General features: G+C 41.6%; 1 protein-coding gene across 1 annotated transcript in view; it reads left to right on the forward strand.

Annotated features, from left to right (window-relative positions):
• Nucleotides 1-3,930: 3,930 nt before the first annotated feature.
• Nucleotides 3,931-27,007, forward strand: part of ctnna1 (catenin (cadherin-associated protein), alpha 1) — a 76,581-nt gene continuing 53,504 nt past the window's right edge. Inside the window, exons 1-7 of the mRNA XM_060062754.1 lie at nt 3,931-4,240; nt 5,711-5,828; nt 6,552-6,747; nt 13,231-13,397; nt 15,643-15,762; nt 18,510-18,776; nt 23,544-23,747. Of these exons, the coding sequence (XP_059918737.1) occupies nt 5,724-5,828; nt 6,552-6,747; nt 13,231-13,397; nt 15,643-15,762; nt 18,510-18,776; nt 23,544-23,747 (1,059 nt within the window). The 5' untranslated portion in view covers nt 3,931-4,240; nt 5,711-5,723. The remainder of the gene's footprint in view (nt 4,241-5,710; nt 5,829-6,551; nt 6,748-13,230; nt 13,398-15,642; nt 15,763-18,509; nt 18,777-23,543; nt 23,748-27,007) is intronic.

Consider the following 27,007-nt stretch of genomic DNA (forward strand, 5'->3'; position numbering starts at 1 on the left):
ACTCACATCCTGCCCTTCAAGCCAGTAGGTGGAGCTCAGCAGACTTGTTAACAAGTGGTGTCCAGCCGCAGTCCTGGAGTCTAGAGAGAAACTAGATGGGCTAGTCGGGTGGTCCAACCATAAAGCATACCGAGGCTGTGACATGGTGAAGAAAAGTGACATCAGCCTGTGTCAACTCTCCTCCCTGCGTCTTACAATTTGTACATTCGATCTTAGAGTGGGAGTAGCCACCACAGTTGGAGCTTCTGTTCCTCCTGTTAAGAATGACAGGTCAAGAAATCACCACTCTTTTCTTCCCTTTCACATGTCATTCAACCGCTGTTTAAAAATGAATATATATTATGAATTTGAGTTCATATGTGTTGAGCCCCATGTGTGTTGTTTCTAAATCGCAGAGAACAAAGAATGTTTATAAGCACAAATGGAAAAACAGGAACTGTCACTGTTTACTTGTTCCTTACTTTAACAAACCCCATTTAACTCTTACATTATGTAGTCATATTATAATATGTTATATTGTATTGGGTTGTATTCTGCTCTATTGTGCTCCATTATTCTCTACTCTATCCTATTCTATCCTTCTGCTCTATTATATTCTTTCCTATGTCATTGTTTTTCATGTTGAACCATAATGAGGAGAGAGCGGTTGCACTTGAGGTTAATAACCAGGGTCGGCATTCAGATTTCTGTTATGTTGGCCTGGTGGGCTAACAGGTAAAAGAAAAATAGCCAATAGAATGTAGAGGAAGCCCTATTAAATGTGGTGTACACAGCACTGTAGACAAGGGTGGTTGTGTGTGTTTGTGAGTGTGGTTGTGTGTGTGTGTGTGTGTGTGTGTGTGTGTGTGTGTGTGTGTGTGTGTGTGTGTGTGTGTGTGTGTGTGTGTGTGTGTGTGTGTGTGTGTGTGTGAGTGTGTTTGTTTTCATTGGGACTGCAGTGTTTCTTATTGCCCTGGAGAAAGAATGGTGAGACTGCAGTGTCTTGTTTTTACTGTTACTTTACTATTGAGTCATTTCACCATAAAGTCCCTGATTGTATTCCTATAAATTCACTGTCACTCCATATTCAGCATCGCGTTGTATATAAGAGTGTATAGTGAACATATGAACACCTCAGTTCTAAAAAACACTATGCATGTTATAAACCACAAATATGTATTACCCTTTGTTTTATTTTCTAATAATAGCGTATATAAGAGTGTATAGTGAACATATGAACACCTCAGTTCTAAAAAACACTATGCATGTTATAAACCACAAATATGTATTACCCTTTGTTTCATTTTCTAATAATAGCTGTCAAAATTAAAAACAGAAAGATTTGTGTACACTGAATAAACTGTTTATTGAATTTAAAGGTCAATGTTTTTTGTGTTTCTTTTTGTAAAAAGATGCTTTGATTAATGTAACCTTGTGATTACAAAGACGAAGCTGGAACACCGCCAATGGCTTTTCATTGACGTGATTCGCTGCGATTCCCCAACCACAGCCAATTTACATGTGCTCAATTATACATTCAGTGTGTGATAAACATGTGCATTTCCTCATTATGAAAAGGAATTATTTATGGCACGCTGTCCTCCTATCATTTGCAGGTCCAACAGGTACAAGTGATGGCGCTCAAGGACACCTGAACATGTCCTCTCCACAAGCTGTCTTCTGGAAGAGTTGCTCTACGACAAAGCATTGATAACACACAACCCATTTTGACTCTAAAATTAACATCACAAACAAGGTTGAGGACTAATATAGCCGATAGGCTATGCAAAATATATTTTTAAACTTGCATAATCCTTTTCTTATTTTCCTTTACTTATTTCCCTTCTGGGATTAAGCAGCACATCTTATCTTATCTTAAGTCGGCACTAAGCTGATTTGAGCAACTATTTGCCCAAATGACTAAGGAACAAGAATAGTGGCCAGGCAGGAATCTCAGAGCCAAGTCCTCCGCAATTATTTCCTTTCAGAATTAAATTTGAGACTCAATAAGTTTATGTTTACTGTGATGTGTATTGTGTTCCATTTCCTCCAGAACTATGCCTTCACCCACACCAATTGGTGAACCATTTTATCACCAGCATCCAGAAATACCACCAGCGCATACATTCCTATCATTGTTGGCCCCGTTAGGAGTTCCTGAATCACAAACCCTGGCAGTGATAATGCCTTGCTATACCAGTTGCGCCAGACAGGGATTCAAACCCCTCACCTTGGCAGTGATAATGCTTTGCTATACCAGTTGCGTCCAGACAGGGATTCAAAACCTTAACCTTGGCAGTGTTATTGCCTTGCTCTACCAGTTGAGCTATACAGGATGAGTCATTGTGTTTACTGTTCTCCCGTAGAATGTATGGGATCACAACCCTGCTAGGCCGATGGCCAACATTAGCCTATTTGCGGGGACTATGCATCTTTAGAACCTGGCTGGTGATTAGAAAATGGTTTGTTCAAAAGGTTCAGGAGTTTCCGCCACACCCACTTGCACCCTGTGTGGTACATCCACCATTGCTGTAATAAAAGGAATCATCTCCCCTGTCCACACAGCTCCACTTTCTGATGTGTGCCTCCGCTCTCTCTGTGATTCCCATTGTGTATGCAATGTAATTGGTATTACAACTGCTCTGCCTGTACTGCTTTGTCACATTTCACTATTTATTAGAGCTGTGAATAGACTGATCATTTGCCAGCGGATGGGTTTATTGAGCAGACATAATGATGGGAATATGCAAAAGGTTCTGCCTCTGAAAAATCACCCAAACACCAGTAACTGTTCACATCACGTTGCATGAGGAAAAGTGTCTGAATGTCCATGCTGTAGAAAAAAATATGATGTATTTGCAACAAAACAAAAAGAGAATCAAAGCCATTTCTTTTTTGCCTCATGATTATAAGGCCTACGTATATACGTAGATACATGTGAGTGTTTGTATGTCTGTCTGTGTGTTTATATCTGTGTTCAAACTTTTGCATCACTGCCCTCGTTTAAACGTTTATGACTCTTCCTTCGTTAGCCTCAGACAAAAACACTTTGCTTTAGGGCATGTTCATCACATTTCCATTTTTTATTCATTGCTCACACAGCTGCAACAAAAGATTGAAAAAAGTTATATTACAGCATATTGATAAGGTTGCAGTTTATATTGCTCAATCATAAAGTTCGCCCTGACCTTTTAAACAGGTGAGCCATGTACTGATGACAGCAATGAATGTGGCTCCATTATTATTATAGCCAAAATTGACGCACAGAACACACTCCTGACTATATATAGAATATCTGCAGAGGCTTGGATTGATAGCCGCCTAGCTGGGACACATAAAATCACACTTTTTTCTTTCATGAGGAACCTACACAGGAAAACCCATAGTTTTATGGCCTGTTTATTGTTGAACATGTTCCTTCATTTGGGTCTATTTTATCAATTAAACCAAGAGATAAACCTAAACGGTGGTTTAAGTTAACATTGCCTTCAGTGGTAGAGAAGCATTTATCCATCTAAGCTGAATTAATGAGATTCCCTTTTGGATTAATAGCTCACAATTACCTAATTTATATTTTTGTGTGGTTGTGTGTGTGTGTGTGTGTGTGTGTGTGTGTGTGTGTGTGTGTGTGTGTGTGTGTGTGTGTGTGTGTGTGTGTGTGTGTGTGTGTGTGTGTGTGTGTGTGTGTGTGTGTGTTAATATCAGGGAAGGAACACTTTGGGTAAGTGTGCTTTAGCCTAGGTTTATGGCCTAATCTGGTAATGTAACCTTTTATCTCTTCCACAGATCATACAACCATTTATATCTTTCAACAGTAATTGAATCACACATTCTACAAATCGGCTTAAACCCCCTACCAGTGAGAAATAAACAAATAGCCCTTATTTGGGCAGGACTTGCATCGCACTGTGGGAGTACCACGCCCAAAACACCTACAATTTCCCATGTTACAAACTGGCCTGGCTCTCAATACAGGAAACCGCTCATCGCCCCCACCTCTTCTCGTCCATTGTTGAGTTGGGACATCGAAACTGAATTGACCGAAACTCTTCAGAGGATTTGTACTCGACCAAAAAGTGTGTGCTGTTGGTTTTTTGGCTACTTTTAAACTCGGTTACTTCTTGTAAAACGAGAAGCGAGGACGCGGAGCGAAGCAGGGGAATAAAGAAAGGGAGGAAAAGTTTGAGGCCAGGGAGGAATTCTCGCATTCCCACTCCACCATTTTGAACTTTTAAACTCGTCCTCCAGTGGGTTGTTTGGGGTGAGTTTTTACCAAGTTGTCTCTGTTGTGGTGAACTACGCAGTTTGTATTTCGTCTAATGCTCTAATCATCATTGTGTGTGGCGAATAGTGTCTGTTGTAACCTTAATCCCGTTATATTCAAGAGGAAACTGTCCCGCTGTCCGACGCTGTCGTTAGCCTTGTTAGCACCTGGATGCTACAACAGCTAGCCGTGAAGCCACTCCTAACCAATATGGAATAACCCCACGTTTCTCTGTTAACATGATTAATGTCCATGGTGTACATTCGCCCTCATTGAGCTGGTTATGTAACCGTGTGAACTGTTGGTTGTCTCCGGTTTGACTTGGGTCAAGTTGGTAAAAGTTGGGATGGTTTGGGCTTCAGACACCCACCGCTCGCCCAGTAACGTTACTCTAGCTCAGGTGTTGCGGAAGAGACCCCAGGCTGTCTGGATCTGGATTATATCTAGATTAAGACATACAGATCATCTGATGATAATAATAGTAATCTGCACTATCATGTCAAAGTTGGATTGACTGCGACATTTTATCATACATTTAATGTGGAAAATACGATGGGATTATGAACGTCTGTCCGTTAACGTTGCACATTCGGCTTTAATATACGCAGTTAAACGCGTCCAGTTAGTTTGAGCTGGACTATATTAAGACGTGGTTGGAAGTCCTAAATGTTAGGTTATGGCTGTGTAAGTATAAAGCTCGGGCTGGTGGTTTATGCCCTACGCAACAGTTGGCACACCCTCTTTACCCATTTTTAAACTAGGCTGTATTTCGACTATCATGTTTTCCTTTGAGCGTGACAATTGTAGATTGTATCTCGATATCTTCCAATAAAACTGTAGATGGAGATATGCATTTCTTCAACATATCGAAAAATTGGGAAAACTTAAGGGCAACATTCTGGTATATTCTTGCAATAAACATGTAGGTGTGTTGTTATGGTAGGTTATTCTCCAGCAACACCATTGTTAACAATTCAGTTGACAGTTAGCTAAATATGCCCGAACCTCAGGGACTGCTGATCATCCTGTTTTATCAATCTTTATCGATAATCGATTAAGCTGCAGTCATTGTGAGAAAGGGACAATCGAGCATGGACCGTGGTTAAGCAAGGTCCACTAGCAGTCATTCAATCAATCAGATACTAAGAACGATTATAATCTCTGACCCTTCACAGAGTAGGTTAATGCTTAAAATAACCCGATTTGGAAGTGGTGAGTTTTTTTTCTTTCTTCTGGCCACCGCTAGTTTTGAACGGAACATTTTCGACCCAAGTGCAGCTCCCCATCTTAGTGTAGATTCACAATCTTGATTTGTTGTGACAGGGATGCTTCTTTGTTGTGTGGTTCCAAGACATTTGTGTTGGCTTCTGTCCTTTCCGTGCTCTGGTTTCTGAACTTAAGGCTGGGCAACAATCAACTGTTGTATCTTGTCTTGACTGTTTGCATTTGTTTTTTTATCAATTCCAGCATCTGTGAGAAAATGTCTACTATTGACACTGCCAACATCAAATTTAAATGGGACCCAAAGAGCCTAGAGATCCGTACTCTGGCCGTGGAGAGGCTGTTGGAGCCACTTGTGACCCAGGTAAACATGATTGTCCAACAGCATGATTCTGTGTTACATCACGTATAATGCATTTTTTTCTCAGGGTTGTTATTATTCATCATTACCCATGTCAATACCATGAGATGAGTAAGGTAACTATTGAGATACATTTATTTTCTTTCTCGTATAATATATTTGATATATATGTTGGCCCAAATATATAAATATTTGGGCCAACAGCTTGCTCTCCATCTTGACAATTTCCACTTTTCTGCTTGGCATCAATAAACAAGACTACTCACCGCATAAACCAAACCCCATGGACAACACTGTTATTATCACAACAATGTATAAATGGGACCGCTGGCCTGTGAACTCGCACCAAATCCCAAGTGGCAAACAAATTGTGGTGTTCACAGTGCATTTGAACTTGGTCACAATAAAACCCCCATAAAATCAAAAAATAATGAAGTCATCAATGAGTAAACAAATCAAGACAATTGTCTTTGTGCAGCCCATTATCGCATTAATAATGGCTGTGCTCCTTTGTGTTTCACCCAATAAATCTGTATGCATGCGGAGTCAGGGTTCTATAAAAATAGGATGGCCTGTAAGTCACGGGACATAGACTTGATGTTTGCACAGAACTTGCTTCAGCTGCAGGCAATACTGCGCGAACCAGGTTTCCCACTAGTCAACATTCATTTGACATTAGCCTTTTTTTCCTCAAGTGTTTGTATCTGCTTTTCTCGCTGGCCACAGGTGACCACGCTTGTGAACTCCAGCAACAAAGGTCCCTCCAACAAGAAGAAGGGGCGCTCCAAGAAGGCCCATGTGCTGGCAGCCTCGGTGGAGACGGCTACCCTCAATTTCCTGGAGAAGGGAGAGAAAATCGCCAAGGAAAGCCAGTTCCTCAAGGAAGAGCTGACGGCGGCTGTAGAGGATGTCCGCAAGCAAGGCAAGTAGAAGAGAAGAGCGTTTGGTTGGTTGGTTTCTGGCCCGTGCAGAACGTCTGCTGTGATATGGAGGTGTTTAATAATGCACTATGTACATGCTGTTCGCCCCGGTAGGAACTGTCTTAAATAAGAACACTTCAAAGGTCTGTAGATTAACTCAAGATGTGACGCTGTGCTGTGAAGGGACAGGGGGACGTTTTTAATAGGAAGCTTTGCACTAACACTACCCTACAAGCCAGCACGAGCCCATCTTAACTCAGTTCCCCTCTAGGATGCGTGTGCCCCCTCTCTAAGCCCAATCGTGTTTGCCCACAGGCATCTTGCTCTTGTGCATCAGTAATCATATTATTTAAGTCCTGGCTAATCCTCTAACCCCTATACAGTCTTGGAATGTTATGTTTCTCCCTATACGTTTGAAGAAAGAAAAGCGGCGGGTTAATTGAAGGAGGTAACCCTTTTTAAGTGGTGAAGCACCTCATTTCGCTTTTTTGCTTTTCGTCTTAATGAATCTTTAAGAGCCTGTATATAGGTGCGCACTGAATGAGCCGTTCTTCCTGGGATACTTATTGTGTGTGTGGGCCTTTCAACATCTTGGTTTTTAGTTGCGCCAGAGTGATGGGTGGTTTAATTGTTTGTAGTACATTGCTGGATTAGCAAATCCCTTTTCAAATGCTAATTCGTTTTTTAAACGGTGAAATGCTTATTGCCATACACATTGAAGTGCATATTTATAGTTGCATTTTTCCACGTCTATATTTGTGACCATTACTGCATTAAGGGAGGCGTAAAGACATTGTGCAGATTTCAGATTATTTCCAGTGTAGTTGAATGGATACACCCACCCGTCTAGTGCGACTGAGTAGGCATGTATTCCATGCTACATTTAATTGTATACCTTCCACTAGTTGAGAGTCAGGAATCTGCCATTAAATCACCGTCCAGTGAATTGCCCTTCAGTGTTTCCCACAGCCAGAAAGTAATGTGTGGTGCTGGAGTGGGAGAGGAGGGGTGGGCAAGGGGGCAATAGTATAATGTAACAATATAATAATAATAATACAAATAGTAATAGTCCTTCAACCAATCAGACCAACGTTTCCCTGTCGTCATTGTGTTAAGCCAGCTTGGTGATTGGCTCCAGTAAAAGCGTATTGGAAAACGGAAATAAATGTATTGCTCTCCAGCACATGCTGCAGAGCGAATTCAAATCGCCGGAAGAACGGGCTGGGGGTACCCAGTCTAATACCGAAGCCTATCAACTAAAACCACATTTCATATTTATCGCATAGTTTGCTGTGTTACCAACGTTATCTATGCTGACTTGGGGTGCACAGGATAGTCAATGTCAATAACGTTTAGTTCATAAGGGCTAACATTATCTTTTCTGAGTTAACAATCATTTTGGGCAGGTGTTTTTGAGCACAGTATATCATGCCAAACTTTGGTAAAACGGTTGCCGACCATCTTCTGTGCCAAATATCCCGCTGCTTCGGGTTTTCCTTTTGATAGGCGCGTTGAGAGGAGGAGCAGGCGAATCAGCTGTTTATAAGTGTACCCGTGCACCACTGGCATGAATGCGCGCTTGTCTCTATGTGTACGTGTGTGAACGAGAATGTCAGGGAGAAGGAGTGCTATGAGGAGATGAATGAACAGAACGATATTTAGATTTAAAAATCGCAGAAAAAAGAAGTGGAATCAATTTTCGGCGCTCAGTGTTGTTTCTGGGCGCTGCGCCACACATTGGTCTATGTATGGGAAACACTGCCCTTGTATCAGCAGCTCTTGTCGATCTCCCCCAACTTCAATCTTAGGCCCGGGTTCTCGTGTTGTCTTCTGACATGCGTGTAGTGCCCTGCGTATCTGGAACAGGGTTGTTGGCGGGCCACGATGCGAGCGTCTGAACCTGGTCTCCAGACCCAGACGCGACATCTGGGTCTAGGGTGATGTGTTTGGCCGAGGTGATGTCAGGAAGGACCAGACGTGCACTCAATGCCAGTTATCGAACTGTAGTTTCAGTATGTCGTCTGTGGGCACCTATTCTGCCCCCATTGCAAGCCAGTGGCTTGGACTGGCTGTCCGTTATGCCATGCTGCTCAGTGGACCGTGCTCGGACTGATAATGTGGCCATTGAGCTGGGCTAAAACCCTCTCCTGGAATCTGAAAAGCATTTTTCTACCCAGCTGTGGCATACCAGCTGTTTTAGATGGCAGATAAACTGCCTGAAACAATCATTTGTGGAAGCCTGTGTATGCCATGCATTCTAATATATAATTCAGTTGTGCAAGACAGTAATTCATGTTGTGATTGCTAAGAAGGTGTAGTTGGAATGGGAGAGACCCAATTCAAAACCGAATACTACTTTATGTTGAACAATGGAATGTTCTATATATATTTTCTTGCATAAATGTGTTTTGTTCGGGCTATAAAAGAAAATAGCCCGGTGGAAAGGCTTTTTGCAGGTCTAAAAATAATGTAGGCGTTGCCTTAATGATTTTGATGGGAGATTAATTTGTTACATGCACTGGCTAACACGACTGTGTTTGGGGATTTTAGCACCGCTTAAATATTTTTGAAGACCAGACACTTCAGTGCTACTGGTTCGTGCCGTGCCATGCATTCTTTTGTCACTTGAGATGGTGGTGTAAGTGTTGCCGATCTGGCCGCTTAGGAAAATCCACCAAAGAGCAGCTGCTGCAAGAAAGCATAGGGCCCATTTAGGCAAGAAGATGATGCTCCCATGTGAAAAAGCATTTAGATATAGATATGGTTTGTTGTATGGATGGAATGATGGATATAGGTCCATTTGAGTCGGTCTCTTCCTTCCCTGGCGGGGACTTCCTCCTATGTGCTATACATTTTAATATTTTCATCCTTCACTCAATGGTATTCAGGTAAGCGCTAGATGGATGGGGGTTTATTAAAGGAGCACTGATCGCTATCTGCCCCCTGGAAATAGCCTTATTGATCTTGCTCACTGGGGGGAATAACACCCTGAAGAAGAGGACGGCGTCAGATCCATCTGTGATCATTTGCACCAGCTGTTTTTGTTCTCCGTCTGGGAGCCAAGTGGTGGTCAAACGCTCTTAAGATCTATAGTCGTCCGATTTTTAAATATATATTTCTTCACTCTTTTTATAGTGATTGCTTGCTTCCACAAGCGTTCAGTGTGAACTTTCTTTTCATTTCATGGGGACGTCGCTTGGTTCCCTGAGTGCTTTTCAAACATTCAGTACTGTGCACTTATTGCTATTCTTAGAAGGCTTGTATTCAGGAAGAACGGACAGGCAGAAGATCATCAGTACCAGTCAAAAGTTGCACCTTTAAAATTGTGAATGTTTTTGTCACATTTGAACAGAACAAACCTAGGATACTATACTAAACATTGTAATGACCTAGTTTCAAAGTAAAGTTCTGTATTTCACTTCTTTAGTTGCAATGTAGAACTTTAGCATATGAAACCCGGTGAACTAAACGGTGACCTTGTAGGAGCACAATGGTGGTTTTCTCGGCTCAGATCTGTGTATGTGCTCTTCAAATCTGTAGAGCTAGAATCGATGCACAGAAGTAGACAGTGTGCTTAGTTCTCCCCTATCCTCGATAATATGAAGAATGAATATACCCAAGCAACTTGATTCAGATGTCACTTGTTGCTTATCGCTTGATTGCCATTGGTCACCGTTTTTATTTTTCCTCGTTTGGTTCTAGGCAGTATTGAACGTCCATCGGGGACCGAGCTGTCGAAGGACACACATGGATTGATGCATGTAGAAGTTGGGGCAGTTTTCTCCAATGGTCATTGTTTGGGGGAGGGGGGTCAGTGTGGAGTTCATAATGGAAGGATATAAACTCAATTTGTGGGCCCAGTCAACTGTGAAAGCCCATCCAAAGTAGGACAAAGTGTAGACGGGACGAACCAGACAGCCTTTGTCATCGGGTCGACCCCCTTTCCCCTCTCAACCTCACAACATGGCTGTGTGTCAATATTTGTGACCACACCGGGCATCTGTGCGCTTTGTGCTGGTGTCCTCTCTGCATGCGAGACCCACGTTGAACCCATCAGGGCAGCGTGAATGAGTCAGCCTACCTTTTCCTCCTCCACATCCTTCACTCCATATACCGGAGACTTTCTAATGCAATTAACTTGGAAGCCACTGTCGAGCTCTTGGGCATTTGGCTATTAGTTCCTGTGGCGCTTTCAGAGTTACAAGAGTCGAGAAGAGGAATCCGGAGATAAAGGGGGACATTGCATTTTCTCCCTCGCTCTCTCAATGTAGTTGAGATGCACTTCTGGGTCTGGCTTATAAGCCCACAACGTGGCTAAATTCTTCGTGTTGCTTCTCGCCTTTGAGTGGAGTGTCATGGGAAATTATTTGTCATTTGCAGATGGCTGAATGAGTGGAAGGACACTTGGTGGGTGTTCAGACAACACTAGGGAAAAGTGATTGCCAGGCAAGTCGGGTTCACATCCATTTTAACTTGTGCATAGATGTAAATCTTACAAGGTGTTGGTAGCTCGGGTCATGAGTGGTGATGATGGGTAACTGTACTACGGTGACCACGTTTAGTATGCTGCTGTCGTGAAAATAATTTTTTTGACAAATAATTTTTTTTCCCCTTGAATGTATTCATTTAACTTGTAAAAGATGGCGGTTTCTACAATGCACATTCAGTTATGACCAGGTAAACGCCACCTGGCTTTGATGTATTGGCTCACGGCCATGACGGCTCTTGAGGTAAATGCCTCTTTACTTGGTACAACGTCAGCTTTGTTAGTTTAATTATGCTCTGTGGCAGATGGAGGAGCCTGGGGGATGTGGATGATGCAGCAAATTAACAATAACGGGGTGTCTAGACTCTATATATATGTATTGACTACCGCAAAAAAAAATGTAATACAAACGCATTGATTGCGGTTTAACGCTGCTATTGAGCCACACATTGCACTGCTTTGAGCCAATGCATGCAAATCAGCATGTAATCTGCATGCATGAACGCTGTGCACCGCAAGCTTGCCATAATATTGTGGCACTATCACCCCACCCCCCATATAAGTGAATCACTTTTTGACCCATTGCAACAATATTTTGGTTTTGAGCACTAAATATCTCCAGGAAAAAATAAATTCATTAGTAATGCATATACTGTTATGGTCACCCAGAAGGCATTCATTATTCATTACTTCCAGCTTGAACTGTTTCACTTTATTACGATTTGGAGAATTGGATCACTTTAATGTAATGCAGTTTTATAAGATTGGAAATGTGATCACTTTAATGCTCCCTTTAAGTCTAACAAGACGCCAAATAAAATATTCTTTGACCAATATCAGTACTACTTAATAAAACAGTGTTATGTGAGATAGCTGACTGACCAATTTTAAAAGGGAGGCAAATTTTACCCCTGCATATTTTAAAAAGTAGAAGGAAAATTATTTCCCCAGCTGGTAATTTACAATTGTGAAAATAATTAGGTTTAGCGAATAGGTTATGTACAGGAACTCTTATAGACAACTAACATAAATTGGCACTTAATCTCGGCTGTATTCTTACTTATTTAAGAAACTGGATATGGTTTGGGGCAGCATGTAAGCGGATGGTTATTCAATCCTTCCTCATTCCATGATAATGTGTCAATGTGTGCGTAAAAGGCTTTTTATGAGGCAGAGTTAAAACGTGTTATAGGTTGAAACGTTGAACCTTCCACAGCTGACAAGTGGTGGAATCAACATTTCCTCATTTGGAGTGACGAAAACATCAAGGCATATTTTATTCTTCCGGCGTTTATTTGAAGTGTTCTGGGGTTCAAATAGATTGCCGTATTTTCGAGTAGAACAATGTCAGCTCAATGATATTGTGACTGCTTTTCAATGGATACGTTCTCTCCCCTAGATAGCCATTTCCTTCCCACACCGCACAGTGGGCTAAATAGAGACTCTCACTCTAGCACACACAGAATTGTTATGGCTGAGACTGCAGGGCACCTGCGGATATTTGACTGGATGCAGGCCTCTTTGATGGTATTGGGTAATTTTTCCTCGGGCGAGACAAACCTGGTGGAGGGCACTATGCAAGGAGAATGAGTAATTTGTAACGAGCTCCAGCATCCTTTTCTGAATGATTCCTTTTCTTTCTGTCTCCAATGTTGCCGTTCAACAGAGCTCTGCGTCTCCCACCCGAGACTCTCGCAGGGTTCCGGGTCATCATAGTGATTCTAGTCTTGGCAACTCTCACATAATGTTCTGTGTGAAGAAGCGGGAAACACCCTTTTCCAATGCATTCAAATAGGAGTAAAGAAAGTATCACGTTTTGGTTCAATATGTAATTTATTTATTTTTACAGGTGAAAGGAATTTCGTATTTATTAATACAATCTGTGTGCTGAATCACGTAATTCTGTGCCAATATTCCAGCTCCGAACCGTTGACCTGGGAACAGCATTCCTCCTCAACAAACCGAATCTAAGATGTGTTTTCCTGTTTGTCCTCACCAGGGGAGTCGATGAAGTTGGCCTCTGGGGAGTTCGCTGAGGACCCCTGCTCTTCAATGAAGAGGGGCAACATGGTCCGTGCCGCACGGGCCCTCCTCTCAGCCGTCACTCACCTGCTGGTGCTGGCCGACATGTCTGACGTCTACAAACTGCTAATGCAACTCAAGCTGGTAAACCATCCATACTTCTGGTACTACAGGCCTCCACTTTGCTGCACGACGCGATCTGCCTCTCTCCATGGTCGTGGTCTGTCCTCGTCGAAATGGCACAATATACGATAATGATGTATTTTTATATGCAACAGTAGTTCTTTTCTTGCCCGTGTGGGGGCTTGGGTAAAGAGGGGTGTAATGAATATTTGGCCTGTTAAGCCCTTTGAGACTTTAATGGTGATTAAGGGCTATACAAATAAAATTGAATTGAATAGTATATATGATAGAGTATTGACGTATTTAAAGTAAGGCTGGGGGCAAACGATTATTTATCAAACGATTAATCGGGCGATTATTTTATCGATTAGTCGACTAATCTAATGACCAATTGGACGTTTTTTTTTTTTTTTCTGTTGCTTGAATAATAAAAAACATAATGTATCTCAAATAAATACCAAAAAATTCTTAATAATATACTTTATTTAATACGGAACCCGTAAAGGGACATGAAAAAAATGTGTGCGCATACTCTCTTGCGCTCCGCCTCCAACTACGAGATGGTTAGTTACATCTTTCCTGCTGTCGGCTCCCAGACCGAGGAGCACAGGTGATACGTTCCCTCCAGGTCCGATGCGCTCTCGGGGGCATGACCCTTCACTTTGACCGACAGTGAGTCTGCTTATAGGTCGGAATATGATGGAATGAAGCGGCCACCGATTCTTGACAGGCTGGGTATTTTATTCTTACACACAACCGGACTCGTTCATGACTTCACTAGACTGACACGCACGCTATCGCTCGCTCTCCTCGCTCGTCCACCTACTCGCTGACGACACACACGTGCTCCAACATTGCTGTCGTGCTCTTGTGATATGCCAACTCCATTTGGCAAAGAGTGCAAATCACAACACCTTTCCGTTTAGGACTTAACTTGAAGTATTTCCATACCTTTGATGATTTCGTGCGTGGACATTTTCCTTTATTGTGACTTTCGTCCATTTCTCTGTCGGAAATCGTCGACGGAGAAATTTGACGTCGATGAATTTTTTACGTCGACGCGTCGACGTCATCGACGCATCGCTACAGCTCTAATTTAAAGTATGAGCTACATTGAAAAGCGGGTTTCGAGGGGGCACTAATACATCCAGTCCATGTCGATCCTCAGCACGAGTAGTAGAGGTTTGAAAAGAATTGTATAGGTGTCTGAAAGAACCTTGAAGCATGATAAACTGCTGTACTCTAAAGGGAGGAATACGGGCTGACGCAATTTTAAGCTATAAATTCTGTGTTCTTCTTCTGCTTCCTGAAATGTATTTTGATGGCCCCTACTCTAAATCATGCTAGGCGTTGGTTTAGAAGATGATATATGACGAGAGATGAGATGTCTTTGGAATTCAAAAGGATAATTGTAAACTGACATCTTAATCCAATGTTCATTTTAGGGAACTTTTCTTTTAATTGAGGGTTGATTATTGTGGCGCATTGCTTAAAGCTTGCACACAAAGCTGTTATTAATTGTTCTAATCAGAACCGGGTGCTTTCAAAAACAAAGATTTTCTAAGAACAGAACAGCAGGATTTGGTTATTTTGTCATGCATTAAGAACGACATGGAACACTATCATGTTAATTACCTTTTATCTTAAATGTTTTGCATATAATTTAATATATCATTCAGTCATTACTTGCTTCAGATCAGTTGCTAGCAATGCAAATAAATGATTCACAGATGACTAATTTATTTTATTAATAAATACAAGGAAACGGTATCCCCAAAATATATACAGTTGATTGATTATGAATCAAGAAAAGCTATATAAATAAAGTTGCCTTGCCTACATCTCTATATATTCGGTGAAAACGACATTACTGTGTTTGGTGTTCGGTTGGTTCTCCAGTTGCTCACGTAGCTGAATTTAAGCACTTCCTTGTATGCCCAAGTTTTAGCACAGAGCACAGCCCTTTATCTTATCATAATTCTTTTTATAAAGCGGCCTACTTCATTATCTTCCATCTGTCAGCAAGTGGAACAAGAACACATGCCACCAGTCCTGATCTGGCTTATGTCCAGACGACTTTCACATCGTCAAAATGAAGTGGCAAGGAGACTGAGTCCATCACCCTGTGGAGTAGTGGAATATTTTATGAAAACATATTTTAACTGCAAAAATGCTAACACTTTGACTCTTTGATTTTGTGTGAAAGATGATCATATTTTAGCGGACAAAGAAGACTTGTTCAATAACCTTGTGGTTCTGGTTCTAGGTTGAGGAGAACCTGATGAAGGTGCGTAATGCCGGAACCGAGCAGGACCTGGGAATCCAGTACAAGGCCCTGAAACCGGAGGTGGACAAGCTCAACATCATGGCTGCCAAGAGACAGCAGGTAATGTTGGGAAGGGTGGAATCAAAATGCTTGTATTATAATTTATGCTCCGAGGCGCACACAGGGGTGCCTTTGGATGGCTGGGACTCATCAGGTAGCCCCCTCGCATAATCACCTGCCGTTTGTATTGCACGCACCCAGGCAGTGCCCTGGGGGAAACGGCAAGCTATGGATAGTGTGCCCATGCTTTGGTTAAAAGATTAGATGTTGTAAGCATGAACAATCTCTTTTATTACCCGTCTCAAGGTAGGGAGGAGGGGCGAGGGAAATGGCGCAGGGACGGGGGACACAGGCTGAATGAGCATGGCTGACGAAACCCATTGTCGTAGAGATCAAAACCGATTGCACTTTTCTTTTTTCTGTGAGCGTCAGTCATGAGTGAAGTATATTTCATGATTATATTTCCAGGTGAAGCAACTGCATAATGGGATAAGCATCGCCTCCCTGTACAGATGCAGATTTTCAACTCTCTGTGTTTTAACTGTCTAATATAAAAGAGAGGGGGTAATTAGTGCTGAGACTTAATTAGATTTACTGTTTACCTTTCTCATTATTGGGAGGATTGAAACAGAATCATGGTGTTCAAGATGATACAATATTTTTAGTCTGGTTCCCTGGTTCAGTATAAGAGCTTTGTATAAGCTCAAGTCTCCTCGCTGGGGTACTGGCAACTAAGTGAAAAATATATATGGCTAATTAATGTTGACTTCTCGTTTTTAAGGAATTGTTCAAAAGCTTTGTTTTCTGGCAGATTGTAATAGAGTTTCAGAGTTTACCAAAATAATGCATTCAACCCTTACTCTTATGCATTGTTTTCCCCCTCCTAATTGCCATTTTTACTGCTTATCAGCAGTATGGTGTTCGGTCCTGAATAAAGACCTGCATGTTCTTTGTCCTCCTTTCCGCATAATTTAGAATTGTTTTTAATTCAAACAATAAGTGGAATGATTTTAATGTGAGAATAGAACTACCATGTACAAGTTGGGACTGCACCCATTTGTAGAGAATGCATTAGAGCTATTGTATAGTTGGGCCTCTAAGGGCCTTGCATAAAATATTAAAAGGTAGTTTAATATTGGATAAAGGGAATGTATATCACAATTTGTCTGGGCTTTGGAAATGCCTGCACTTAGTAAATGATGTACATAAAGTAGTGCCAGAGACAGGAGGGTAGCATATAAACGGGCATTGTGCATAGTAAGGTTTATAAAATGAACACGGTCTAGCATTTTAAAAGTTTTAATTAGCTGTAGAAATACTATGGTCCTTTCAAAAGCTAAGCCTTTGTCAAAAGCCGCTCTAGAACATGGCCCACTCATGCTGTTTGTATAAAATGCATACACAAATGGATAATTTGTGACTGCAATGTTTAAGACTGGTTGCTAATGGGATTGTTAATAATAATAATAATAATAATAATAATAATACATTTAATTTAGAGGCGCCTTTCAAGACATTGTGGAAAAAAATAAATAAATAAATAAACAAAAAATAAATAAACTGGGTGGTGTTTGTTATAAACAAGACATTTATATTGGTTTACTCTTAATCTTATTTTCTCAGCACAAAGTGGATAATAGGAAATTGTGAACTCATCTGGTTTCTAAAGACATTTCACGAGGCACTGTTGACACCGGAAAGAAAAAGCTCTTGAAATTGAATAGCTAAACTGTGCCCTGTTTTCTTGTTCCACTGAACTGTAGCCTGCTATATCCATTCTTCTCCTTTTATATCATGTCCTACTTTCGATATTGTGTTCAAACAGAATGTGTTAGTTCACACTCAAAATCAACATCGTTTTCATTTAATTTCTTGCCCGTGTATTTAGTCTACTTTGGGTGGCGTTTTGGTTGTAGCTTGTCTGATTACATAAGGATTTAATGGTTTTGAAGTTTATTCACAAAAAGGTGTTATTGTTAATACATCGTTGATAGTGGATAAAAAACTGTCAAAATGTACATTTGCATTTTAGGTCATAGATGTGATGGTGAGGATGTTTCAAGTAACATTGGTCCTCATTCAGTTTCTGATGGGTTCATCCCTATTCAGATGTATTTGAATTTGATATCTAGAAAGGATGTCATGTTTTCCCAACACAAATGTATTCAGTATAGTTTCAATGTGTATTCTGCATGTTCATGTCAATATAACCGTACAAAATAATATTTGACTGTTTACAAATTGAATTTGCTTTAAATTTTTCATTTGTCATTATGACAAATGTTTCACACTAGCGTCATGCGAGTGTATGAAGTGAAGGATATAAAATATATTTTTCAGCAGATGCAGGATGAAGAATAGAAAGGGTGTTTGCAAAGTGGCAACTCTTTAATTTTGTCTGTGCAGTTTCCTGGTAATAACATTGCCTGTGCATGTGGATAAAAAAAAAAGTGTACAATACAAAAAATGTGTCCTGAATAGCAATCCATTAAATCGCAAAGGCACAATGTAATGACCTGATTATGACTGTTGCGTTACCGCAGGGGACAGAAACAAATCTGGGTCACCCAGAGCAAGCTTTGTCACACTTAAGTGTCTCCACGAGGGCGTAACAGGCCTATTTACAATCCAAAGAATTATATTCCTCCACTGTACACCCATTGGGGATCTCGACGCACTCTGCCTTACTTCCATCTGCCCTCTCTCCTTCAAAAGCTTCAAATCGTTTTAGTGTCTCCTCCTGACCCCGGTGACCCCGTCTGTCCCCGGCCTCCCCTCACACCTTCTATTTTTTCCCTCGCCGACAGGAGCTAAAGGACGTTCATCATAAGGACCAAATGGCGGCTGCCCGCGGCGTGCTGCAGAGGAACATCCCCATGCTGTACACGGCGTCCCGCGCATGCCTGCAGCACCCTGACGTGGCGGCCTACAAGGCCAACCGTGACCTCATCTACAAGCAGCTGCAGTCGGCGGTGTCCGGCATCTCCAACGCGGCCCAGGCCACGGCCACTGAGGACTCTGCCCTCCACCCAGCGGGGGGAGGAGAGCTCGCCTACGCCCTCAACAACTTTGACGTAAGGCCACGGTTAATGTCTTGTTTGGCCATCTCTGAAAAAAATACATTCCTTTGGACTGCATTTCCACCTTGATAATGAAATGATTCCCCTAAAACTTGGACAGCCAGAGCCCCTTTTGGGATAAGGTTCTTGAAATAAATGGTATATTTTCTTTACCAGGTTAACAAAAGCAAACAATATGTACTCGTATTGTTACTCCAGGGCACCTCTTGTGAATTTTAAATACAAGAGATTCACCATAACCTGTGGTCTCTTCTCAGGCTTTCTTATTAAAATTGTATGTTTCATAAAATATGTTCAGCGTACCAGTTAGCGTTTAAGTTTTGAGCCGGTAAGCAGCATCATATTTTCTTTGAGCTGAATTGCTATGGGCAAAGTATCATTGTAGGCAGCTGCCCTGACATGACCTGAACTAGGAAGGGTCGATCCTGAACTTCTCCTGCTTCTTGTGAGAACTCTAGTTGGATCATACTATATCAAGTTTGTATTATTATTATTTAAATTGTTATAATTCTCATAAGACAAAGACAAAGTTCTACGTTTGGCCGTATAGGACATTCTGTGGGATGCAGCTGGATTCAGATGACTAGGTAATTGTTCATGTAACCATCTAAAAAAGCTAACTTAATTTCACTTAATCCTCAAATATATAGTCTCACAATTCAGACTGTAGCTAATGTCGTGAATGTCTGATGACAGACATGCTCTATTCCAGGGCTGAATGCGATGTTTCACTTTCTTTCGCTTCTCAACCAATCATTTTGCTGGAGGCAGGGATCTGTTGGCGCCTAATTGGTGAAAACGTACTCGACCAGCGGTAGAAAACTGTAAGAAAGTTTCTCTAAAGGTTACAAATCAACACTGTGCAGACTGAAAAACCCTTAAATCCCCTTCTGAAAGCTTCATCCACTCACACAAATTAGTTTTCCTCTCCACCAGGAAGTTCTGCTACAGCGTAGATCTGAGATTTCTCTTGTACATTGATTTACTAACATTAATCTATGTACAAGTCAAAGATTCTGACATAGCTCAATGTTAGTATTTAGTAGATAGTATTTACATCAAATGCCAAAATAAGTCCCAAACGGATTAATCAAAAATATTTGAAACTTATTTATGCATAATTCTTCTATTTTATTTTTTTATTCCAAATCATAAAACTAAGTATGCTTGGCAAACACTCTGGGGTATGTGAGTAGTTTAGTTTGAAACTGTTAAGTTTGAGCTGCTGGGCTTAAACTCATAAAAGGATGCAATGAAATGAAATTCCATTGACATTTGAGCAATGGAATCTCAGATCTAACCCTATCACTTTTAAAGTATAATACATGCATGATATTTATAAGTTGAGGGAAATATCTTCAGCTGCCTTTTTTAATATCAGTCATTTGAACTTGGATCATCATTTCCAAAACAATGTGGGCATGCTCATAAAATAATATCTTGAAGGATGTTTGGAAGTTGATTTTTCTCAATGATGATTGCGCCAAACATCCCACCTTCTGTTCAAAGTCCACTTTATTCTTTGACAACTAGCTTTGGGAATGACCCATACATTACCATGTAATGGAAAGGTCCTTTTCTCTGTAATAATGGTCCCCTTCCCTGTAATGGAACGGTCCTCTTCCCTGTAATGGAACGGTCCTCTTCCCTGTAATGGAACGGTCCTCTTCCCTGTAATGGAACGGTCCTCTTCCCTGTAATGGAACGGTCCTCTTCCCTGTAATGGAACGGTCCTCTTCCCTGTAATGGAACGGTCCTCTTCCCTGTAATGGAACGGTCCTCTTCCCTGTAATGGAACGGTCCTCTTCCCTGTAATGGAACGGTCCTCTTCCCTGTAATGGAACGGTCCTCCTACCTGTAATGGAACGGTCCTCCTACCTGTAATGGAACGGTCCTCCTACCTGTAATGGAACGGTCCTCTTACCTGTAATGGAACGGTCCTCTTACCTGTAATGGAACGGTCCTCTTACCTGTAATGGAACGGTCCTCTTACCTGTAATGGAACGGTCCTCTTACCTGTAATGGAACGGTCCTCTTCCCTGTAATGGAACGGTCCTCTTCCCTGTAATGGAACATTCCTTTTCCTGTGGTCCTTCCCAACCAAAAGATTGGCCATTCCCAACTAGCTTTAGGAATGACCATGGGAAGAGGACCGTTCCTCTTCCGATGGTCATTCACAATGCTAGTTCCACCATTCCATGTAATGGAACCTTACCTGCGCAATAAATTAACCAAGGCTAACAAAAGGCCACTGATTCACTCCTTTTCCCCTACTACACATTGGTCTCTACCTCGCCCCCACATCAGAAATGGTTGAGGAGGATGAGGCATTTCCAGGCGGTTTCCTCCTCCAATGATGAGATGGGGTTTGAGATTAAACAGCTCTCTATCTAATCCTTAACATACTCCATTTGCTCTTGACTATTGTCTTCTCTAATGCTATAAGAGCGTGTCTCTGATGTTGTGAAACGTAAGGGGACTCCTTCCGCACAGGGTAGTCCTGGTCCTAATTGTGAAAATAACGCTCAGCTTGCTCTGGTTTTTTGTTACGTAATTGGGTTTCCTGGCTAAATGTATGGTTTCACAAATGGGTTGAAGAATCTACGACGACCTTCGTTGTTCGAGTTATCCCCTTCAAGTTTGCAATTGAGTAGGTTAAACACGATCACAATTACCCTATTAATTTGAGATCTCTAAAAGTAACTTTACATGTAGACTCAAATCCTCATTATATTTATATTTGCATACTGAACTATGCAAGGGAGGGTTTGTAGAATGTCCTGTGAATCATTAACAAAGGAACCATGTAGTGAATCATCATCATCTGAAAACAAATGTACCCCCCGGCCTATGGTTCCCAAGGCTCGAGTAAGTGATGCTTGTCTATAATTCCCAGTTTTTTTATGAAAACAAGATATGTGTGATAGAACCCAGATATTTGCTTTACCAGCCGTCATTATAATTTGCATAAATAGAGCTTACCTAAAAGTACCCACTTTGCGCATTCGCTCTTTAGAAAGACAGCGGAAATGTACTTGTGAGTTTAGGGATAAGGCTCAAGGAGTAAATGTCAGGTAAGCAAGGCATTCCTGAGTGTCCATTAAGCATTGAAATGTGTTGAAAAAGGTTTTTGAGGTCACGAGTTGCCGAAGATAATGTGTACCGCGACAAAAGATTTCTTCAACATTGGCATTACATTTTTCAAAAGTGGAGGGGGGAATTGGAAGACTGATGGCTGTGCACCATTCAATAACTATAGCGTCACTGTGACACAGGTCTGCCTAGGCACAAAATTAATGACAAGAATCTGCATTCGTTATGCAAGGTATGAACGTAGCTCCATCTTTATTAGGGGCCGTAGTTTCTTGTCACGCGGCAAGTTTTTAATTCACTAGCAGGCATTTTAAATACAAGCACTTTTCAGATGCCCAAATTCAAGCGTAAGGCAAAAATTAACCAATGAGTCACACACACGCATACTCGCGCGCGCACGCATTCCTTTTTTCTCTCCCTCTCCTCTCCCTAGTGCCTGTTGCCATGGCAATATGACACGCAAGCAGAGGAGGTCAGATTAGATAAAATAGAGGGGGCTGGTAGTGAGCTGTGATGGAAGGTGGGCTGCCTAATAAAGCGGATTTCTAAAAACTGAATTGTTGAATATCTTGGCGGCAAAAAATGTTTTTTTTGCGTCCTAGTGGAAGATTGCTTTCCTCCTCTTCACGCCGCCAGCGTTGTTTTTGATACCGTACCCCCTCGCAATTCTTCTGCAGCGCGTTAATCAGGGCCCACCCGTGGCACCCCTGCCCCCATGAAATTGGACATGAACAAGTGTTCTTTCTGCGTGTCATCTAGAAAAGTAGCCTTCTCTTTAAGTTTCAGCTCATCTGAGGCTCCGAGGTAGATGTATTATCTTGCCATGTATTCTTGGGCTCATCTGTCGAGGGATACTGCTCCCTCACCATACGACACTTCATTATTTATCAGCTCTGGCACTTGAATATATATTTCAGTGGTGTTCCCCATTAGGAAAGCTTCATATGCATTTCAAATAATAACTTCTATATAAACTACTTGTGTAGAACAGTGCTTCGTCTTTTCAAGGCCAATTATTCTTCAAAAAAGTTCTTTATTCCTAACAAAGCTCATTATATTTTATTTTTAGCCCACGATTCTTTAAGAGACTGCTGGTGATTGTGCAGGATATAGTTCTCTTTAATGTTAGATATACATTTTATTAAAATGATTTGCTATTAATTTTAGACTACAGAATACAGCCAGTGACGGCATGTTTTCATCACATGCACTTTGTGGTAATATATTTTTAATCGCCATGCTTTACTTTAATTGTGCGAGTACACATTAAGAGGGCGCTTTACTTAAAACAAGGAACCTTGTGAAACGTTCCCCTCATATTATTAGAAGTTTGCCAGCACGGTCCCTGGAAAGCAAGGACATGCCTCAACCCTGTGTTCACATGTTGAGAGTGTATTACATTGGCTGACGGTGCCCTCATTTGACAGATCCAAGAGCCCCCTGATCGAACTATAAACCAAGGTATCGTGTTTGGGGCTCGAGGCTCATAAAGTGAATGCAGTAAAGCTGTCAAAACTTCTCCCCTTAGGTTTTACAGCTGTCCTGTCATATTCGGTCAGATCAACTCGTGCTCCCTGTGCTTGGAGAGGGGAAAGATGTGTGGTGTCTCAAGCTTCCCCCCCCCCCCCAACCCCCATGAGTAATTCACCTCCTCTTGTATCTTTATAGAAACAAATCATCGTGGACCCCCTGGCCTTCAGCGAGGAACGCTTCCGCCCCTCCCTGGAGGAACGTCTGGAGAGCATAATCAGTGGGGCCGCTCTCATGGCCGACTCCTCATGCACGCGCGATGACCGCAGGGAGCGCATCGTGGCAGAGTGCAACTCGGTCCGCCAAGCTCTCCAGGACCTTCTGTCCGAATATATGGGCAATGTAAGTACCCCTATTTTCTTTACCCTTCACACACCAAGGCGGAGAGGAACTCTGTGCCTGGCTCCAGCACTCGCCCCTCTTAACAGGATTTTAAACCGATGCTGGTTTTAAAATTGGTAGGTTTGTTATTCCTCATAAAGTTGCGACGCATGGATCTATCGCCGAGGTATATATGTATGCATGTACATCTTATGAATTTACGATTGTTTCTACTAGTCGTAAATCACACAGACAGACCACCTTCAATTATACTATCAATCGTTGATAGTGGGCTATTTTTTTCAAAGGACGCCTTGGAAGTGGGTGTCTAGTATGGGATCAATCCCAATTGTATTTACTAACTTGTTTCAAGATAACTTGGCTTGCTGTCCTCAGGAAATCTGCCTTTTCTCAATCGATGGCATCGGAAAAGTGCCAACACCTCACTATGCTTGTAAGGGGGAACACTTTACCTCAAGAAATCATGATGCCTGGGTGTGCATGTCGCACATTAAGACGGCATTAATTCCATTTCATCCCATGTCAGCAACGCAAACTAAAAAGCCATTAAGGGTTTCATATAGGTTTCAGATGAAATATTTGGTACACAGCAAGTTTACTTTGCTGAGTTTGTTGTGCTTGATCTGTAATTGATTTGTGGCCCCACAAGCACAAGTGTACATGTAATCGCCGTGACAAAATGAAGATTAATGTTTTCAAATGAGCAGCTGGAATCATTGAGGCTGTCTGAGGACAAGTAGTCTCACAAATCAGACATCAGATTTATGTCTAAAGTCTGACGGCTGCAATCTCAGTCAGCAGTAGTAATATGAAAAAAAATTAAGTGGCTGGAAAGGTTTCAAGTTAACACCATGTAGAAGGGAAACCGTAGAAATACATTATTAGAATCCTGTACTCAAAGTTTCATCCACTCGGGCGAATAAGTTGTCTTCAGGAGAATATCTCCATAACGAGGGCTTCTGGGTCTGAGATTAGGGGGCAGGAAATGTAATGAGTCCCACATTAGAAGGCATTTCTAAAATGAGACGTCAGTTGTACCATCTCAGAAACATGGTGACGGATGCCCTCATGAAATTGTTTTTTCACTGACGTTTGTGATGACGTTGGCTCCGGATCCTATCTAAGGCGGTATAATTCTTGATTACTGCTTGTTAGCAGCATGGAAGGGAATTACAGTTATAAAATAAAGTACGCTACACTAATCTTTAGCACCATCTTAGGGGACTAGTCTGCTAGTGTTCTGAATCGATCTGGCGGATGTTGATGGTCTTTTTCCATCGCAACAGTTTTGCCCTCTTAATCTCACTATTAATTTAATTGATATTTTTTACTTTTCATTTCGTGTTTTCCCAGACGTTTCTTTCTCTCCCTCTCTGACAAAATCAGTGTTTGAACCACCATCTGAATCCCGTCCTGGTAATTTAACCCAGGAATTTATTTTCCCTTTTGATATTGACGATGAGAGGGCCTTTCAGGCAGAGAATTAGTTAGTCTTTCACAAATCAATGCATTTGTAATGTTTTATTTTGCTTTTGCAAGGTAGTAGCTTTGACATCTGAACCAGTAAACTCGCCATGGCGTGTTAGAAATGTTCAGGGGACCATATAGTTTATCATGCCTTAGAATCGTGTGTGCTGAATGGCTATGTGTCTTAAAAGTAGATGCATGGATCCCAGTGCAACCATTTCCTTGTCATATGTTTTAGACATTACAAATGGAAAGGAATAAAAAATGACACTTCTGGTTACAATTAACCATTTTATAGCCTTAAATATAGGGAAGTGCAGTGCCATCTGTGACAACGGATTGTATTTTCATGTAGTCATTGATTGACTGGCCCGTTTAACATATTACCCCCTAGAAGAGCCTCTGGGGGAAATGGCTGTCAGGTAGAGAGTGGGTGGTTGGTCTGGCCTGCCACAGAAAGTGGCAAGTGCGCTTTAGATGCCTGTTCACTGCCATGACCTTCAATGTTTCCCGATGCACCTTCCCCTTTTAAGGCGCATTTAAATGGTAGATTGTAACAAGTCCTCTTAATCCAGAGATGATGGAGAGTAGAGAGTGCATGGTGTGCTTCCATAAGGCCACATAGCGTGCCCTTCATTATTCCATAGTGCCGTGACAGCCTTGCACGGCACTTCCTGAGCCTCACCATTTCTGCCACGATTAATAATGCATATCCGGTTTCCAGCATCTGTCAAGATTTTGTACAGAATAGACCGATGCCATGGCGCTTTGACATTAATATGATGCCATTCAAAAAAATAAATAAAATAAAAGCCCTCAGCAGGTGTCCTGCGTTATCTGTTGGATCATAATTGAAAGTTCTTGCTAGATCAGTAAGACCTCTTTAATGAAATACTATTATAGGCGTCTGCATTTTCGCCACATTTGAGATGTATTTGCATGCTGCCCGCCCCCACACAACCACACTTCCCTACTCAAACTTTTCTTTCTCTTACCTTACAGTCTTCAGTCTTCTATTATGATTCTCTCTACACGGCTCACTCCTCCGCTCGGCCTTCTTGCCTCAGGCAACTGTACTGAGTGGAAGTGTTCTGTTTTATCCCCATTGCACTATGCTCCCACTGTTTGCGCTCATTGGAAGAATGTCTGAGTGGCTCACCTAACTTGCCATCCTCATAGTAATCAGATTTAACTCTAAATGGAAGACAACAATTGAATAATGGCTTTTAAGTGTAGGTAACCATGGCTAGAAACGGGACATGGGTTTAAAGAATGGTTTGCATTTTTTTTTAGCTTTGTCAAGCTACATTTCAGAAGGGAGGTTGCAGATAATAAGATGTCATGTCATTTCACCTTGAAACTAAAGTGCAAAGGCATCATTGGTTCAAATAACCATCAACAAAGTTTTGTCAAAGAAACATTCTCCATGAAGCCTTTTACCATATTAAAAATCATTATCGCACTGCTGTTCTAGCAGGGTTTCAGAAGTATTCTCTTTTGAGACTCGAGCAGTGATTCATTGCTTGTTGTCTGGTCTGCTCACTTTCTAGTAGCTACGGTCTTATTTTCTTTGCTGCAACACTTTGGTCTCTGCATGGAAAATTGAGCTCATACAAGATCACATTTGATCATATAGGGCTTCACACGAATATCAATAACATGAATCAATGTCTTGTAATTTGGTTCCCTCTTATTGTGTGCTCCTCAGGCACAATGTGTCACTGGGGGTCAGACACAATAATTATTAGCCACATATGAAATTTGCCTCGAAACCAAACAGCCCTTTGTTTTTG

This window comes from Gadus macrocephalus, chromosome 10 (assembly GCF_031168955.1).
Source record: "Gadus macrocephalus chromosome 10, ASM3116895v1".
In the NCBI taxonomy this organism is placed as follows: Eukaryota; Metazoa; Chordata; class Actinopteri; order Gadiformes; family Gadidae; genus Gadus; species Gadus macrocephalus.